The sequence below is a fragment of the Gossypium raimondii genome, chromosome 9 (assembly GCF_025698545.1).
Source record: "Gossypium raimondii isolate GPD5lz chromosome 9, ASM2569854v1, whole genome shotgun sequence".
Classification (NCBI taxonomy): domain Eukaryota; kingdom Viridiplantae; phylum Streptophyta; class Magnoliopsida; order Malvales; family Malvaceae; genus Gossypium; species Gossypium raimondii.
In genome coordinates, this window is record NC_068573.1 from 36395891 (window position 1) to 36415004 (window position 19114).

The following is a 19114-nucleotide window of genomic DNA, read 5'->3' on the forward strand; positions in this document are numbered from 1 at the left end:
TGGTCAAGAAAAGGATATGCAACTAAGAAGTACAATGAACCTTTGTGTCCAAAGATTTAAAAAAGTTAGACATCGTTATCGAGCAGTCCAATATGTGACTCCCTCCAACATGTTTTTTTTTCATTTTTTATAATGGATACTAACTATGTTTTATTCTCTGTCTTGGTGGTGCAAACATGTTGGTGGCCCAAGGTGACAAGTTAAATATGATTCAACCAACTAGCATGTGGTAGATCTAGACTCTCAAAGTCGTTCACGGAAAAAAGGGATTTGATAGGCATCCTATGCAACCATGTAGTGTCAGTAATGTTGATAAAGAATGAGAGGCCAAAAACTTATGTTAAGGAGTGTTATACTAAGAAAAAACGAACCCTATGAACCTATCTTCCACTACCTATGAGAAATCCACTATGAAGACCTAACAAAAATAGAAGAAAAGAAGTTCATGAAACCTCATCTACTAGTGGTAGATTGAGCAAGAAAAGGCAACAAATCAATTTCCCAAAGTAAGGTAAAATAGGCACAATGTAAGGACATATAAAAGGATAATTGGTGACGGTAACAGACTACACCAACATGTGAGTATTCCTTAGAATAAATTTCTTGATATGTCATTTTTATGTTTTTGGCAACTTGTCTAACTATGTTAGTTGTCCATACAGGTTGCAAGAGACCTAGTTGTTACAACAAGTCAAAAGGCAAGGCAACAACAACCTACAACACACCAACCTTCAACTCAATCAATGCAGCAACAACCTCAAACTAAACAACCTTCAAGGCATAAGTTACTTGTAAAGAGAAAGAAACCTCAACCTTTAAGTCAACAACAACCACCATCTATATTCACTTTCGATGGATGCCTATTGTGATTGAAATTTGTAGAGTGACCATTCCACTCAGTCAATAAAGTTATCTCAAACCTTGTTAAAGATGAAACACTTCGTACAAAAAAGCCAATTATGGATTGAAGGATACATGATTGGAAATTAATTTTTGTAGCTTTTTGTCTTTTGAGAAATATTGAACGCTTGAGTTCGAAATTATTGTATTAGTTGTTTCCATTATTTTGTGATTAGGTTATTTGGCAGCTTGTTATATTAACTACTTATGCCTACATTGTTTTGTAATTAGGTTCTTCATTACATTATTGGTAGCTTACATTACTTTTTTGATTAAGTTCTAAACAATTGACATTATTGACCTTTAATGTTTTATAATTAGCTTCTTTACGACTTACCATATTAATTTGAAATCTTTTTCAATTTCATTTTCTAACACTTGTTAAATTCTATTCTCATTCAAGCTTACTGAAGTTTACAATAAACATTAAAATTTCAAGTTCTATTGAACTTTCAATGTTCCAGTACAACCCCAAATTTCGTTACAATTCCAAATTTGAACTTAAAAATAACCTAAACCCCACCATACAAAAAGCATATCAACCCACAATATAAAACCCACAACACTTTGTTCATAACACTAAATACAAACTAAATTTTATAATTCTTTCACTTCATAATCCATACCAACAAAACACAAGCAAACAAAGAAAAAAATCCACAACATTCTCTCATTTCTGTTTTCCTCTTTCCCATGTTTTGATTTTTATTAATACTCAAGGAGAACATCTCTTACACAAGGAATCATCAGTGGATCATACCATTTAAAAAAGCAACATGAATTACGAAATTGATCTCCATAGTTTTTGCTAAAAGAATTCTTCTACCTAAACTATCATTGACCAAAAAATTAGTTGAAAAACAACAATAAAATAACGAAACCACATTGGGTACCTTTATTCTTTTTGGCATTCTCTTATTTCCTTCTCTTCTTCCCTTTCTTCATTTCTTTGGTACGAGAAATACCAAACTTAGGGTTTAGTAAATAAATTGTGTTGTTTCAATATTCAAACAAATAAGCAGTAAAAAAAGATTTTGGATATTAGGTTGAATTTGTAAATCCACGTCATTCTTTTGTTAGTCATCTAATGGTTGGGTGACCAAAAATATAATGTCGAAGATTTGAATGACCAAATTATAACCTTTCATAATTAGATGACTAAAATAAAACTTACATATAACTGAATGACACATTTATATAATTTACCTTATTAAAATTACAAACTAAAAAAATCTTATTTTTCTGGTTTTCTTTTAATTAATGTGCAAATTTGCCAAAATTTAAAATTTGCAATATATAGTTTAACTTGTTCTACTTATGAACTAAAAGAAAATTACCTTTATACTTTAACTTTATATTGAATTTTATCATTTTACTTTTATTTAATTGATTTTTCCATTAAAGTTGAATTTTTTATTAAATATTTCTATTCAATTTTAATTTAAAATAATTTAAAAATAAAAATATGTTATATTTTATTTTAATATTTAACAACAATAAGTTAATTAATATAATATTAAAATTAATAAAATGGTTATCATATATCATACCATATAAATATATTATATTATAAGGTCTTAGTGCCACAACCGAGCGTGAACAATATAATTTTTTAACACGTGACATATCCATTTTGTCGACATGTAACAATTCTTTATATGATCCATTTTAAACCTATATCAACTAGAGAACATTCTTATAGCTCACACTTACTCTATAAATAAGTGTAACTTTCTTCACTATTTTCATAAGCTCTCTAGATTTTCTTCCATAGAAGAAATTTATGAGAAAGAGCTTACAATTTAAAATTATTTATATATAATAATATCTATTATATGGAAGAGAGAAATAATAATATTTCTATTTAGACCCCAAAATAAATAAAAATCAATTCAATCCTCTTATAAATAGAGAGTATAAATTAATATATAGTGAAATTGAACTTTGTTCCCCTCAAAATGAAAAATTTTCTATTCAATACTCTTATAAATAAAGAAATTATAAATTAACATAGTAAAATTACACTTTAACTCCCTAAAATGAAAAAAAGTATGTTTCAGTACCTTAAAAATAATGAAATTATAAATTAATACATATTAAGCTTATATTTTGATCTATAGAAAAATTATAATTAAATTCTAGCCCTTGCTAAAAAAAATCTAGATTCACCCCTATTTTTATTGGTTCAAGAATAACTTAGAACAATGACATGAGTTATCTGGATGGGTTAGGCCGGGTCAAGCCCAAGCTCGGACTTAGAATTTTGTTTTTTTTAAATTCAGGCTTTGACCTGGTTCATGGACATGTCTATTTATTAAATATTTACAAAATAAGTTTTTAAAAAAAATAAACTTGTCATTAATTTTTTTACTTTTAAAAATAATTTTATTCATGAAAATTTTGCAAAAAAATTAACAAATAAATATAACACATTTTAATAAATATGTACAACCAATTTGTGCGATGCACCGGTTTTGAAATTTTACCGTGATTAGAATTAACAATATTTTAAAATTTTAAGTATTAATACAAACACACATACATGATTATCGTAAAAATTAAAACGAAATACGTTTTTCTTTTTAATGAAGATACCTTTATTAATTGTATACAATTATATTAAATAGAGTAAAATTTTTATTTTAATAGATTTTGGAATGGATTTTACTTTTTAAATTTTTTACAATTTATTTTAAATATTTTTACTAATAAATAAAATTTGATTTTATTATAATTTATACTAAATAAATTTTTATTCTAATTTTGATTCATTATATTCATATGGATTTTTTATTCTAATTATACATTATATGGATTTCATTCTAATAGATTTCATTATATGGATTTTATATAAACATATATGCAAGTAATATATTTAGGCTATTATTCTAATTGTGATTTGGATTTTATATCAATATTTACAGGATTGAGTTTTAATCCATATGAAACTGCTTCTTCGAATGGAACTTATGTTGATATTGGGGGAGTGTTTAAAGATGCTGATGCTAATTGGCTCTGGGTTTCTCATGGTTGCTAGGTAAGGAAGCAATTTTTAAGATCAAAGCAAGAGCTATATTGGAAGGGCTCTGTTTAGTATGGGAGAAGGAGATTTGTCACTTAGAAGTTGAGAGTGATAATGCTCTTTTGATAGAAATGATTGTAGAGGGAATTGCAGAGGATAGTTAGTTAATGGAATTAGGCGGGATTAATCAAATGGTGTCTCAAGGATGGAAGGTTTGTTTTCAACATGTTCCAAGGACTCACAATGTAATCGCCAATCATATGACAAAGGTTACATCATCAAGATTTACTGAGATCCAGGTTTTTGAGTTTTCACTCGTTCCGTGTGGGATTTAGTTCAAAAGGACTATTTAAGATGTTCAAAGTCGAATGAGCTATTTATTAGTTTGGCTTAATGCTATCTTTATTATACAGAAAAAATTAAATTAAAATGAATTTAAAATATTTAATTTAAATAGATTTCATAAGTAAGAATTTAATATATTCTACAAACACATTTTCATTTATGTTTAATATAGGAAATTGTATATAGCATATAACAACAATTTAAGACCTTATTTTTATCAAATACAATATTGAATTATAAATATAAAAAATATAAAATAATTTAAATTTATTTATAGTATTAATCATAAAAGTAAATTTATATAAAATTATAAAATAATTTAATATATTTAATTGATACATACAATCAAATCATGCATCATCATGTAGGAAAACTAATTTTATAAAAGATAAACTTTTTTATATGTAATTTTATTTATCAAGTATTTCTTTACTTAAAATAAAAATCTAAGTTATTTATTAATTATTAACACTTAAAAATTAAATTAATGTTAATTATTAAAATAAAATATTTGAAATTTTTTCTTATTAAATTATGTTTTCAAATCAATATAAGTAATAAGTAATATGGAGTAAATTTATTTGCGAATCACATTATCCGTACAAGCCCAAATACCCGTATGAAATTTAGGAGAATTTAGGTAAAAATAATTTTTAAAATATAATTACAAACCTGAATGAAATTTTGCTTGAATATTGATATTTGCTATTTTATTTCGAGAATTCAAGCAAAATTTCACTTTAACCTGATTTATTTTTATTTTTTATCCTTTTCCGACTTTAGAGGAAGCGGTGAAATGAAAAACATACGTGTTCTTAACAGATACCTGCCACCTTCCAAGCGAATGACTAGTGTCAGCTACCTATGCTCCCAACAGACGGAAAAAAAAGAGAAGGTTTTTTATAAAATTTATAAATACCACATCTTTTTGACATCAATTCTCGGTTTCGACCCCTCTCTTAGCTATTAATCCATCTTCCTCTTTTTCTTTGGAATCATCAGAATAATTCTTTGGCATCTCCACTGTTTTCTTTTTCCTTAATTAAATTAAAGGAAATTGTTTGTTAAATTAGGTTAGGACTGTAAATCAGAAACAAAATTTTAGATTTAGTTCAGAACCATGACTTCAGCAACCAACATCGTCGGTGAACAACTTGCTACCGCTTTCCCCAATCTCTCCCTTCAAGAGCAGGTACTTGTTTTTTTTTTCTTTCAGTTTTTAGAATCAGATCTATTTCATTTTTGTGGTGGGATATTTAATTTTTTCTGGTGTGGTTTGGTTGTTGAGAGAACTGAAAGAAAGAAAAGGAAAAAGAAAAAAATGGAGATTTCGTTTATTAATGGTTATGCACTGTGTAACAGAAATTTTTTAGTGTTCTTTTTGTCAATTATTTGAAATATATTGAAGGAATATTTGAAACTTTGTTTAGAAGGAGATGAAGAATAAAGGGGCTGTTGGCGAGGAGGGTTGCGAAAGTCATAGTGGAATATGCGCTATCTGTTTAGATAAGATAGTTCTACAGGAAACTGCCCTCATAAAAGGTTGCGAGCATGCTTACTGGTTTGTCTAACCTTCTCTTAACCAATATTTATAATTATTGCTTTATGTTTTGCCTTGGTTATGTCTTCCGTTCTGTTCCGTTCCCGTTTTTGCCATGCTTTAAAATTTTAATTTCTTTTGTTTGTTCTCATTCTACTTGTCTCTCTTTTATCTTTTTCTTTAGTGATGTTAACTTTTAGGATTCAGTTTTAAGTTCATTTTTTTTTAGTTTGATTATAGGCTAGTCCTGAATCTTAGTTCCCTATAGTTTTGGTGACTGTTCGGTACGGTATTGTTCTAAGTGGTGCACTGATTTTAAGTGACTTTAGGTTCACGGGAGGAGTTGGGTTCTATGGTGTTGTCATTTTGTGAGAAAGAGAAGACTAGGGCAGGGGCGAAGTCTTGAATTTTGTCTTAGGGGGCCAAGATAAAATTATAAAATTAGGGCGGCCAAAGCTAAAAATTTGTCCTAGAAGGGCTTAAATTGAATTATTAATTTTTGGAGGGGCCAACTACAGTTTTTTACATTTAATCAAGGGGCCAAGGTCCCTCGCCCCTGGACTTAGGTGAAGATTTGGAAGTGGGGCATGCTTTCCAATGCTCATGTTGATCTCACCAACTGGAAATGGGTGTGGGTTTCTTGTTCTGTGCTTCTGGAAACTGTTATATTAATTTGATGGCATATAGTGCGATAAGCCAACAGCCTCTTCTTTTGTCAGACACTCGCGTATATGCCAAAAATGTTGGAAGAAAGATATGTTAATTCCGATTTTTGAGCCTTCAACAGCACCCTTCTAACATTTAAAGCAGTAGTTTGATGCATGTTAGAAATCCTGGACATTGAATGCTTGAATATATTTGTACCACACTTCAATCCACTCGCTCGAGATGCATGGCATTATCTTTCATGATTTGTTTTATTATGTTCTATTTATATAGTCTGTAGATGTTACTACCTTTTAAAGGGTTTTAACTTTGTAGTAGAGGTTTGCAAGAGTGTATGTTTGTGATTTCATGTTTTTTAGCAACTGTTCTTTTTCTTATCTTTTCTTACAACTTTTCTTATTAATATTTTATGATGGCTTGCATGCTATACTTTGTGCCTCAAAGTGGGAGTTAATTGAAAATTTCATTGCTGTCATACTGCCTTTTGAAGTTTTGGTCTAAATTGCCAAAATTTAATAGAAAAGGTACGTTACTTGTCGTCTATCATCATTTGCATGTTTGTGCTAGAGAACTAGGTACCTCATTGCATGTTTTGAGGTTCTGCTTATTACATCTCTAAGGCTTTCCTTTGTATGAAGGATGGAAATTTATTAATCTTCCTACTTTATAGCTTAACCATTAGATTAACAAAGTTTCCGTTCTCACTGCTTTCTGTCCATACCAAACAAAGCCTAAATGTATGCTTTGCTGTCTAGGTTTCTGTGAACTGGTAAAAGTTGGTTGTTATGTTGAACTAGTGGTATATTTTTGAATTAAGACTCTAGAATAAGCTGCTGGAACATTCATTATGTGTTGAGAAGCATGATTAAAACACAGGATGGGCTGTTAGGTCAGTTAGCTTAATCTGTCACACTGCACTGTCATTAGATTTGACTTAAACACTTCGAGCACTAAAATTAACAGACGAGTTTGTCATGTTCAATTATTTTATTAAATTACTCTCAAAAACTATTTTATTAAATTAACAGATAAGTTGCAAGATCTAGAAACTCTGTTTGCTAGTATTCTAACTTGGTAATCATACTATTTCTCATTCAACTCTGTGGATGAGATTGGTTTTGTCTATCCTTCTAATTCTGACTATTTAGAAAAGAAATAGAAAACAGTTACTTTTTTATTAATATTCAGATCAACTTTTTGTTAGAATTGTCAAATAAATGATAGTTGTTAGGGTTTGCTTTATTGTGGAGCTATGCTTCTCAATTACTCTGAGGTTCAATGTTTTGGAACTCAGGTTATATATCATGGATTTATAGACTCACTGCTTCACTTGTTTATTCTGTCTGTGCAGGACTGACTTGGGAATTTGTTTTTTCTTTTGGTTATGTAGTTTTATTTGCTTTACATTTGACATCTGTTACAAATTCTATATTTCACTGCATTTGGATGGTCAAGGAGGTTCTATTTTTTATGGGTGTTCTGTTTCTTTGTTCTTGTAGTGTGACATGCATCCTTCGGTGGGCCACATACGGAAAATCACCTAAATGCCCTCAGTGTAAACATCCATTTGAGTCCCTGAACGTTCATCGTTCACTTGATGGCAGGTAATATTGAATCCTCCATTCTCAATTATTGAATATATGTACTTTATCATGTAGGCATTTGCAAGGGAGGAAATCCTAGTGTCATTATCCCGTGTTGCAAGTGTTGACATATTGTCTGTCTTGACTTCTGCCTAATGAGATTCATTTCTGGTTGCCATTTGCCTTTGGCTTTATCAGGATCAACGACTACATGTTTGAGGAAAGTGTGTGCCTGCTTCTTAGAGCCTCATGGTTCAAACCTTTGAATGTGGAGGAATGTGAGGTGTACGATGATTTGGAAGGTTATTACCATTATTATCCTTACCCTTGTGAAGATGATGATGATGAGGAAGAAGATGAAGTTTACTACAGAAGTTCACCTAGTCTCCGCATCGGCAATCGGAGATGGGGTGACAATGGATATGTAAGATCAGGGCGCCGAGAAGCCAGGCCTGTTCAGCAATCATCCAGCAGTTCCCAGAACTCTGATGCTTCATCTTCAAGTGAACCCAAGAAGAAAGAAGTTTCGAAAAGTATAATGGGGCGACGGGCAAAGAGGGCACTGAAGCGTGAGGCTGCTGATAAGGCAGCTGCTGCAAAACATCAAGAGCATTTGGTGAGGTTGGGGCGGAAGTGATTTCTTTGATGCAATGTCTTTTTATGGAACATTGTAGCAGAGGAATTAGGGTGGTTTGATAACCCAGATTCTCTGTATTATATCCTGGCTTTGTAAGTATTTCCCTTTCTTTCCTTTTCTGTGGAACAAAATAATTACGTTGCCTCAGTGAGAACTTTAACTAGGGATGAACAATGGATATAAAAAATTCGAATATTTTGATATCAGATATCCATTATTGTGGTGGTCTGAATTCAAGCCCAAATCAGAAATTTTAATTTTTAAATTCTTTAGGGAGGTAGGAGATGACAATATAAATATAATTTATGATTTCTGGAGTTAATAGATTTTTTTTAAAAAATTTGAGGTGTTGATGATATATTAATTTATGATTTAAACATTCTATAGTAAAACACGCATCATGTAGTATTTCTATATATAATAAATTTCATGGATTTAATAGATGTTCTTTTTTTTACTTGAGCGCATTGCATATATGATATAAATAAATATACATTGAGAAGATATCTAATTTAAAAATCTAGGGTCTGTTTCACTTCATGGTTTAGTAAAAAAACCAGAACGAGGAGCATACATGTAGAAGGAACTGAGTATTAATCAACGCTAATTTCCTCATAATAAACAAAATATTATAAGATGGATGAAGTCAACAATGGACACAACAAAAAAATAGGGTAAAAATTAGCTTAAAAGATAATGTAAATTTATGAAGTAGCCAAGTTTCTCAGGTAAGTCATTTATCTTCTAGAGACAAGCCCAAGGAATAAATGGAGTGTAACACTGGGAGGCACCATCAATGTTATTAGGCATTGTTTGGTGATGATGGTCTTCGTCATCTCCTTCATACGGAAGTTTATGAAATAAAGGGTTTGCAAGAGTAACCACCACCACTGTTACTGGCGTTGCTGCCATTACTTCCCCGGCTACTATCCCTCCTAAGATTTGGGCTTGTCCCCCTGAAAGAATTATACTAAAAGAAGAGCATGGCGTTGGTGTAGTATTATGATCAACAAAGAATGAGCCAGACAAGGAGAGTATCCCAAAGGTTCCAGCAAAACGATATGGCGCCCCTTGAGGAGAAGGATATCGGAGAATGACGTCTGAAACGGAGCCGGTAGCGCTGATTATACTAACACTGACATGGTTTCTACGGGCGAAGTTGATGATGTTTTCAATAACATTAGAACCAGCGGAGATTTGGAGAACCATTGGCTTCATAACCGAATCGTTGTCTGTGGTTATAACAGTAGGAGTTTTGGGTTTATTTTTAGAGCCTGGAGGCCTGCCTCTGGGCCTCTTTGTAGTATTTCCTTGCAGTACTTCTGAGCTTCCTCCGCATGTTGGGACGCTTAGAGGAGGGTTGCGGTCAGATGAATGATCGGAGGTATGAGGTTGTGATGAAGGGATGTATTCTTTATAATCCGCCATCGACAAAAGAAGGGTAGTTGATGTTAAATTTTCAGTGTGTATTAAATATATATATAGGTTGGGGTTGGGGGAATAGTGTAATTAGGATTCATTATTTGAGTTGGATTAGGATTTTGAATAATGCACTATCAACAGAACGTTGAATAAAAGTTGTTTTGATAATATTACAACAAATATGATTAAACTACAATAAGTATAATTTGTATTCTATTGTGATAAATAATAGTTAAATTAGTATTGTATTTTTATTTTTATTTTATTTTATTGAAATAATAGTTATATTAGTATTAAATGAAAAAACAAAGGGTAAGTTATAAAACAATCACTTATATTTACTTTAAATTAGATTTTGGTTATTGAACTTTGATTTATCACAAATTGTGTTGACATATCATCCCTTATAATTTACACATGTTTTTCTTTATTTTTTAACCTCTTTTTTTTATTCCTTTTCTATTTTCTTATTCCTTCTTACTTCTCACTACTCTTACGTGTCTCCCTCTTTTCTTTTATCTTTCTCATATTGTTTCTGCTCTCCTTTTACAACTCTAACCGTTGTCGTCAAACTTGCCACAAGAATTCCAATCGAAGGCTGCCAAAATGAATCTCTCTTTCCCCTCTACCCTTCACTTGGCTTAGAGCTCCAAAAACATCTAAAAAAATCCCTAACCCAAGCCTAGATCTCCTTCACCAGCCGTTAGATCGGCCTGATTTTATGATATCCTCCTCACCAATCGGCGAGCAAGTTACCGAAGTGCCTCCAATTTCTTGAACTAAATCGAATTGAGCTAGTTCAAATGAGTCAAAATAATCTAATTTAATTGGTTGACTTCCATGAAATACTTTATGTACATCTCTCACGAATTTTGATTTGCAGCCCGTGATATTAATCGCTACTAAGCATATTAGATATTATAAAAAATTTTGTATATATAATTTCTTTTCATTGTTTTAATCTTTCTATTTAGGTAAAATAAAGATAAAAAATATATTCTTATGTTATTGAAAGTCATATTAGCAGCTTAATCTAGGGTTATAATGGTTTGGTTAAGATATGTTTAAATAAAATTAGAAATTTTATTATAGGTGTATGTGTGTGGAAACTATATATATTTAGAACACAAATGTTAGTTTAAAAGTAACATACAATAAATAATAAAAAGCATGATTTGAAACTAATTAATAATAACACATGAAAAATGTACGATATTAAAAAGAAAAATTATATTAAATTGTAAGTAAAAGCGAATTTAACCACATAAATACATCAGATTAACAATCTTGAATGTACTATAATTATTTATCATGGTATCGCCATCAATCGTGAGTCGGTGTCTAGTTGACTTGTAACATTAACTCAATATACAAAATTGATGGAGATAATAAAATATCGTAATACAATTTAAATGTAAATATCATTTTAAAATATTATTTGGTTCAAGAGAAAAAGTCTTGTTTTATAAATATAAATAGCACGGGTTTAATCCCAACCTCATGCAAAATTTTTATTGGCTTTTTTTTTAAAAAGAGAGACTAAAATATCATTGAATAATATAACTTATTTTAATCATGAAAAGGCACTTTCATAATTTTCCTGATTAAATTGGTATTTGGTTGACTTATGACACTAATTCAGTAATAGACTTAAAGAATAGTATAGTTTTTTAACCATGAGGTGTGGTGTGATGGTACTTACCTCATTTCTTAATCATGTGGCTGGAGGTTCGATCCCCTTACATGGAAATAAAACACATTTCATGGTTAACTATTTACTTCTTCGAAAAGCACCCGCGACAAAGAAATTAATTACTACTATCAACGGTGGATACTTAATTAAAAACCCAATGGTACCTAAAAGTTTGTATATATATTTTATGAGTATCTTTGTTGTCTTCACAAGTTATGATGGACAGATGACGGTGCCTAATGTTCGCTAAAACTTCAGCGGCCACCAGTAGTTTTTCTTGGAAAGTGAGCAGCTCTTCATCAACTTCTTAATCTATTTCTGTTTTGAGAGTATTTCAGAATAATAAATGATTTCACGTGTCGATTTAAACTCGTGTTGTCTTAAGTTTTATTATTTTTTGTTTGTTTTTCTATTTTTAATAAGTCTTCTGTTTTATAAGTTTTTGTCTACTTTTGTAACACGTTTTTTAGTCTTGTTTATGCATGTAATTTTAGTTTTACAAGTGATTTTAGAGATAATTTTATTGCCGTCCTCTCTAGTTTGGTGAATGCTCAATTCTTTTATCGATTTTTGCTCGCCACTTTGGACCATCCGGGGCTAAATTCCTTTCATATTAAGTGCTTACAATCACTCCAGATATGTCGGGCTTGAGTTGTGACAAAGTTAATTGTTAACGTGTCATAATGTTCTATTGATGCTGAGGTTAAAGCCTTTGTTATGTTGATGGAGCTTATCCTTCACCATTTATTACGAGTGTTTGCTATTTTTTCTCTAAATTATATGGTTTCATTAATTAAATGAATTAATGAATTTACCTTTTAAAAAAAACAAATGATACCTAAAATTAGAGCCATGTAAAAGAGAGAATTTATTAAATATTAAAAAATTTAAAAAAAATTACAAATACTTTGAAATCTAAAATTATTAGTAAAATGTTACATATGAGTTTAATTAAATCAGTATTTATACTGAGATATTAATCCTAAACCAGTTTTAATTAAATAAGAATTCATATAAAGCTTAAATTAAAATTTGAAGATATGAATTCTTTAGTACGTTACATTTCAAAATTTTAGTGTGGGTAATTACTTGTGAATTTTATAGTATTAGAAATACATGTTCTATGAAATATTGTAATTTGCTATCTTTTGTATAGCCGATCAGAATTTATGTCGTATGTTAAAAATGTAATATAAGACTAGAACTGACATCAACAATTAATCATGAAAGAAGGCTATTGAACCGTGATCACTAACTAATACTAATAGAATAGTTCAATACCAGTTTTGATTTAAAATTATGTGTTTTTTGTTTAAAATTTAAAATAATTAGTGAATTTAAAATTTAAACTTATCTTCGACATTTATTTATTTAAAATTTAAAAATAGTAAGAAAATCAACGTTTTCTTTATCATTATTTAAAATTAATTTTATGTTAAAATGTCAATAAATTAGATAGTCGATGAGGTCAGTGTTCCCTTTCACATTATCAATGTTTGGCTCAACAAATAAAATTTTTAAAATATTGTTAAAACATTGATATGAAGTGGCATTCTAAAAGCAATTTATTTTTGAATTTATATTGTAAGATGTATGATCAGTATATATTATTTGTAATCTGATTATCTCCTTCCCAGCGAATAAATAGGAGGATAATGTGTTTCAGCGCACTTAAACCCATACTCATGCCAATCGAACTAATACTCAATTGGCGGAAGAGAAATATAATTAAAATTTGTATTTTATTTGGAATGTGATTATTAGTTCAAAACTAAAAATTAATTCAACATTACAAATAAAGGGTGCATATAAGTATGTTAAAAATGAAAATTTAAATCTAGTAAAATTCATATGCAAGAGAATAGATAGTGTATTAAATAAATATGTAATGTATTAATATAAATATTATTATAAGTAAAAACAAGAGTTGAAATTTTGTATTAGCTGTAATTGATCACAAGCATTGGCACAGAATAATAATATTTTATTTAAATTAAAAAATTCATAACGTTAAAAATTAATATTAATGTTTTAGAAAAAAAACTCATTGTTAAAAACATTTTATAGTAGAAGAATAGATAACATAATATTACTAAAACTATTTAAATATTAAATTAGATTATATATTACTAATTAAATTTATAATATTAAACACAGTAACTCTATTTTTTTCACTTGCAAATCAAAATAATTTTATTAAATTAAAATAGGGACTAAATTATAAATACGATAAAACTAAAAGGAGTTATCTAGAAATATTCCAAAGAAAAAACTCTTCCTCGGTGTGAATTTCAGGAGGTGCTAAGGGAAAAAAAAAACAAAATTTATTTATTATTTAAAAATAAAATATTCAAATTAATATATTTAAATTTTATAAAAAAATATAAAATATTACATTTCAGGGTCCAAAGAAATTCCAAAAATGGGATATATTTCCTGGCAGCATAAGTATTCAAACCTGCCTTTGAAATTTTGCAAGCATCAGTTTGGTTAAAACTTAGCTGAAGTTTGGCAATCCATTTATGGAACGACTTTACTTGTGGAATGGAATTAGTCAATTGTACAAGAAATAAAAATTTTCTATACATGTGTGTGTTAATGGTCAGCTGCTCAGTTCACCAACCTCTGCCAAATATTTCACCATCAGCATTAAACAAAAAACTTGGTTGTTCCAACCTCCATTTCTACGCTGATTTACCCCCTCAGCCACCTTCAACAAAATGCAGTCCACACTCAAGTTTTAGCTCTAACAATGGCAGCTTGCTTCCACCCCAAACCCACCATCAATGGCGAAGATGACTCTGTTATTCTCTTCTCAACTTCCAGTTCCCCTCAAGGATCCACCAGCCCTTCCTCTTCTTCCTACCACTCACCCCCACCATCCCTTTCATCTCACCATCATTCTAGAACTTCTCACAAATTAACAGTGAGAAACCTTTCCTACACAATTCACTTGAAAGGATCGATCCCTGATTCCTTCCTTCACTTGGCGCAAAAGCCTAAGCCTGTTGAGGTACTTAAATCGGTCAGCTTTGTTGCTAGAAGCTCCGAAATCGTTGCCATCCTGGGTCCAAGTGGCACTGGCAAATCCAGTCTTCTTAGGATAATATCAGGAAGGGTAAATGATAAAGATTTTGATCCATGTAGCATCTCCATTGACGATCATTTGATGATGAGGAGTCCAGATCAGTTGAGGAAGATTTGTGGATTTGTGGCACAAGAGGATAGTTTGCTTCCTCTTCTCACCGTAAGAGAAACGCTGATATTCAGTGCCAAGTTCAGGCTCAAAGAAATGAGCTCAAAAGAGAAGGAAGAAAGGGTTGAGAGCTTGATGCAAGAGCTTGGCCTTTTACATGTTGCAGACAGTTTCGTTGGTGATGAAGAGAATAGAGGGATTTCTGGTGGAGAAAGAAAAAGGGTTTCAATTGGTGTTGATATGATTCATGACCCTCCAATTTTACTCCTGGATGAACCTACTTCAGGCCTCGATAGTTCTTCAGCTCTTCAAGTGATTGAACTTCTTGCTTCAATGGCTAAAGCTAGGGGAAGAACAGTTTTGCTTTCTATCCATCAACCAAGCTATAGAATTCTCAGATACATTTCTAAATTCTTGCTTCTTTCACATGGTTCTGTTGTTCATAATGGTAGTCTCGAGTTGCTTGAGGAAAACATACAGAGATTAGGATTTCAAATCCCAACTCAATTGAATGCTCTCGAGTTTGCAATGGAAATTATGCCTGCACTGGAAGCTTCAACCCCCAAATTGACTGTTGTGGAAGACAAGGACTCATATGAATCGTATCCGCGGGTATGGTCCGACGAAGAATGCAATAGAATCCAACAACGCGACTACGATGACGACGATAAACGGATGGGAAACTTTTGGTTCTTTTCAAATTTGCTTGAAATCATGTTTCTATGCTCCAGATTCTGGAAGATAATTTACAGAACAAAGCAGCTGTTCTTAGCAAGAACCATGCAGGCAATTGTGGGTGGATTAGGATTGGCAAGCGTTTATGTAAAAGTAAGGAAAGACGAAGAAGGAGTGGCTGAAAGATTAGGCTTATTTGCATTTAGTCTAAGTTTCCTCCTTTCATCCACGGTCGAAGCACTCCCAATATACCTCCAAGAACGTCGTGTTCTAATGAAAGAAGCCTCAAGGGGAGCTTACAAAATTTCATCCTACATGATCGCCAACACCATCGTCTTCATGCCCTTCCTATTCGCTGTTTCCATCCTTTTCGCCGTCCCGGTTTATTGGATCGTAGGCCTCAATCCTTCCATTTCAGCATTCGCGTTTTTCACATTCGTGGTTTGGCTCATAATCCTAATGGCGAGCTCCCTCGTACTCTTTCTTAGTGCGATCTCGCCCGACTTCATATCCGGGAATTCGCTCATCTGCACGGTTCTAGGATCCTTTTTTCTCTTCTCGGGCTATTTCATCCCCAAAGATAACATCCCAAAGTACTGGCTCTTCATGTACTATGTGTCCCTTTACAGGTATCCCTTGGACACATTGCTTACGAATGAGTATTGGAGCTTGAGAAATGAGTGCTTTTCATGGCGGCCGGGGAACATGTGTATTTTGTCGGGAAATGATGTTCTAAAGAGTAGAGGACTTGAGAAGGACACAAGGTGGATCAATGTTGGTATCATGTTTGGTTTTTTTCTCTTCTATCGTGTGCTTTGTTGGATCATTCTTGCTCGAAAGGCTTCAACAACAACAATATAGAAATTATATTTAAATTTTCGTTGATAAACCTTATGTGATCTACTCTAACTATAGTAGAATTACATCATTACATTTTATTTCTTTATTTATTTTTTTCTGATCAATATTTTTTATTTTCCACAACTATTCTATTGTTATTCGTATTTACATTTTATACTGCATATGCTAGAATCTGAGATAGGTTTTGGTAATCAAATGGATCACCAGCCTTTTCCTTGACGTGAAAGCTTAAAATTACAAGCTCCTCCAAACAAAATTTAGGTAGTATTTAGATTTATATATAATTGTTTGTAATTATATAAAGGTGACATGTTTTGGTAACTACGATAATAGGTGAGTTTCATAGAATTAGATGTAATTGGAACACCTTAATTACACTCTTTTCAATTTTATTTTTAGGTAGTATTTAGAAAGTCGTCTAGTAATTGGATTTGGGTGTAATTAGAGCACCCAATTATACTTTCCAATTCTTAGGAGAGAGTGAGGATTAGAGTAATTACACAAATAATTATACGAAATTCAATTTTATAAAAGAATTATGTTTATACAAGTTATAAATTTATATTATAAGCATGATATATATAAGTGTTTGGGTGATTATGACAAAAAAAAGTTCTTAAATTATAAATTCTAAAAATTATATTATAAAATAATTATTTATTTTATAAAGTTATAAAAAATAATATTTAAATCTCAAATTTTTTAAAGTTATGACAAAAAATTTATTATAATAAATAATTCACATGTTATAAAAGTTTTATAATATATTGATTTATAAAAACTTATGGTCGAGTATAGACATAACTTGTTTATGTGTACATGCTACATATTATAAAAATAATATATTTATTCATAAAAAATGTTATAGATTTTTTTATCATAACTTATTTACAAAAATAACATTTAAAAGTAATGACAAAAATATATTATTTATAAGAATTGTTATGAAAGTTTGGACAATTTATAAAATATTTTTATAAAGGTTAAATATTATAAAATTGATATTATTTTGACTTAATTTAAGTATTACAAAAAGATATATAACCTAGCATAAGTCTTTTCCAAATTAAGTTTGTACAAGTTTTTATAATTAAAGCTATATGTTATTTGAACTGTGAACTTAAATATTATAAAGTCGATGCTAATTATGCAAATAAAAAAGGTTTATTTACATCATATCGTGGGGTATGGTATCATTTAAGAGAATGATGTCAAACATAAATACCATAGACAACTCGTTAGAGGTGCTCATGGGCCGGGCCCCAGAAAAAATTTTGGCCCGGGCCCGGCCCGAAATATGGGCCTAGAATTTTGCCCAAGCCCGGCCCAGGGAAAAATTCATAAGCAAGCCCACCCTTTTTAAAATAAATACCAAAAATTTATTTTAAAAATTAAAACAAAAATTAAAAAAAGTATTTTAAAAATATTTTAAAATTTAAAAAAATTAAAAAAGTATTTTAAAAAAATTTTAAAATTTAAAAAATTTAAAAAAAGTATTTTAAAAGTATTTTAAAATTAAAAAAATAAAAATATTTAATATATTCGGGCCGGGCTCGGGCCAAAAAAGTGGTGCCCGAGGCCCGACCCATTTTTTTAATCGGGCCTCATTTTTTTGCCCAAGCCCATATTTCGGACCTATATTTTTACCCAAACCCTCCCATATTTCGGGCGGGCCGTCGGGCCGGGCCGGGTCGGGCCGCCCGGCCCATGAGCACCTCTACAACTCGTGAACTCTTTAATTTGACACATTTAAGGCTTTGAAATGTGGTTTAGAAGACATTTGTTGTTCTAAAAAAATATTTCTCATATTAACAACATAACCTTGGATGTTACATATTTTATAACTTTGGAATTGAGATTTTCCATATAATTTGAAGAGTATATAGAAGAAGACGATCTTGATAATCTTAACGATGCAGATAAATTCAGATGATGACGAACGCAATCAAGGACTAATAGATGATGATAAGAAGCATGAATTAAATATTAAATATGGAATAACTTAAGAAATATGCACTACAATAATTAGATAAAATTGCATGTTTATTTTTCTTGCTATTTTTTACTAATAATTGTATTATTTACTTTTAGACTAGCATAATACATATAATGATTTGATTTTAATTTTTATTATTTAGAAATTATTTTTATCATACAAGTGTTTTTATAGTAATTAATATTGCAATGCTCCAAAAATCTCTTATATATTTATTTTTGTATATTTATGATATAAATATTTGTCTACTTCAGTGGTTATGTATTTTGGGAGTGTTTGAGAGGTCCCAAGTTCAAGCATTAGCTTGGGCAAATTTTTGGTTTTTAAATGAATAAACCTCTATCTCTAACCAGTAAGCTTATAAATAAATGTTGGTAAAATATAATAGAATGGGCTTGCTAGTTTGGTGGTTAAGTGGTGAGTTGGTGTGTTGAAAGTTAAGAGTTTGAGACTCTAAGCGAACAAAGGATTTATTTTTACTGCTTGCGCCATGTGAGTGTTGTAGGTTGACTAAAATGCTGAAGTGTTTGAGTGAGGTTTAAATTCGATTGTTGAGGATTTTTGGTGGACGGTTTGAG

At 30.7% G+C, this 19114-nt stretch overlaps 3 protein-coding genes across 3 annotated transcripts; 2 read left to right on the top strand and 1 right to left on the bottom strand.

Moving 5' to 3' along the window:
• Window positions 1–5105: 5105 nt before the first annotated feature.
• Window positions 5106–8896, top strand: LOC105799348 (uncharacterized). Its single transcript, XM_012629856.2, has 4 exons — window positions 5106–5459; window positions 5698–5828; window positions 7973–8077; window positions 8255–8896. Exons 1-4 carry the CDS (start codon window positions 5388–5390, stop codon window positions 8691–8693), a joined length of 747 nt encoding a protein of 248 aa, XP_012485310.1. The 5' UTR covers window positions 5106–5387; the 3' UTR covers window positions 8694–8896.
• Window positions 8897–9353: 457 nt separating this feature from the next.
• LOC105797679 (AT-hook motif nuclear-localized protein 29) lies at window positions 9354–10121 on the bottom strand. The gene has a single exon (XM_012627619.2). It carries the CDS (start codon window positions 10119–10121, stop codon window positions 9438–9440), a length of 684 nt encoding a protein of 227 aa, XP_012483073.1. The 3' UTR covers window positions 9354–9437.
• A 4310-nt stretch (window positions 10122–14431) lies between these two features.
• LOC105799351 (ABC transporter G family member 23) lies at window positions 14432–16663 on the top strand. The gene has a single exon (XM_012629859.2). It carries the CDS (start codon window positions 14561–14563, stop codon window positions 16538–16540), a length of 1980 nt encoding a protein of 659 aa, XP_012485313.1. The 5' UTR covers window positions 14432–14560; the 3' UTR covers window positions 16541–16663.
• The last annotated feature ends 2451 nt before the right edge of the window (window positions 16664–19114 follow it).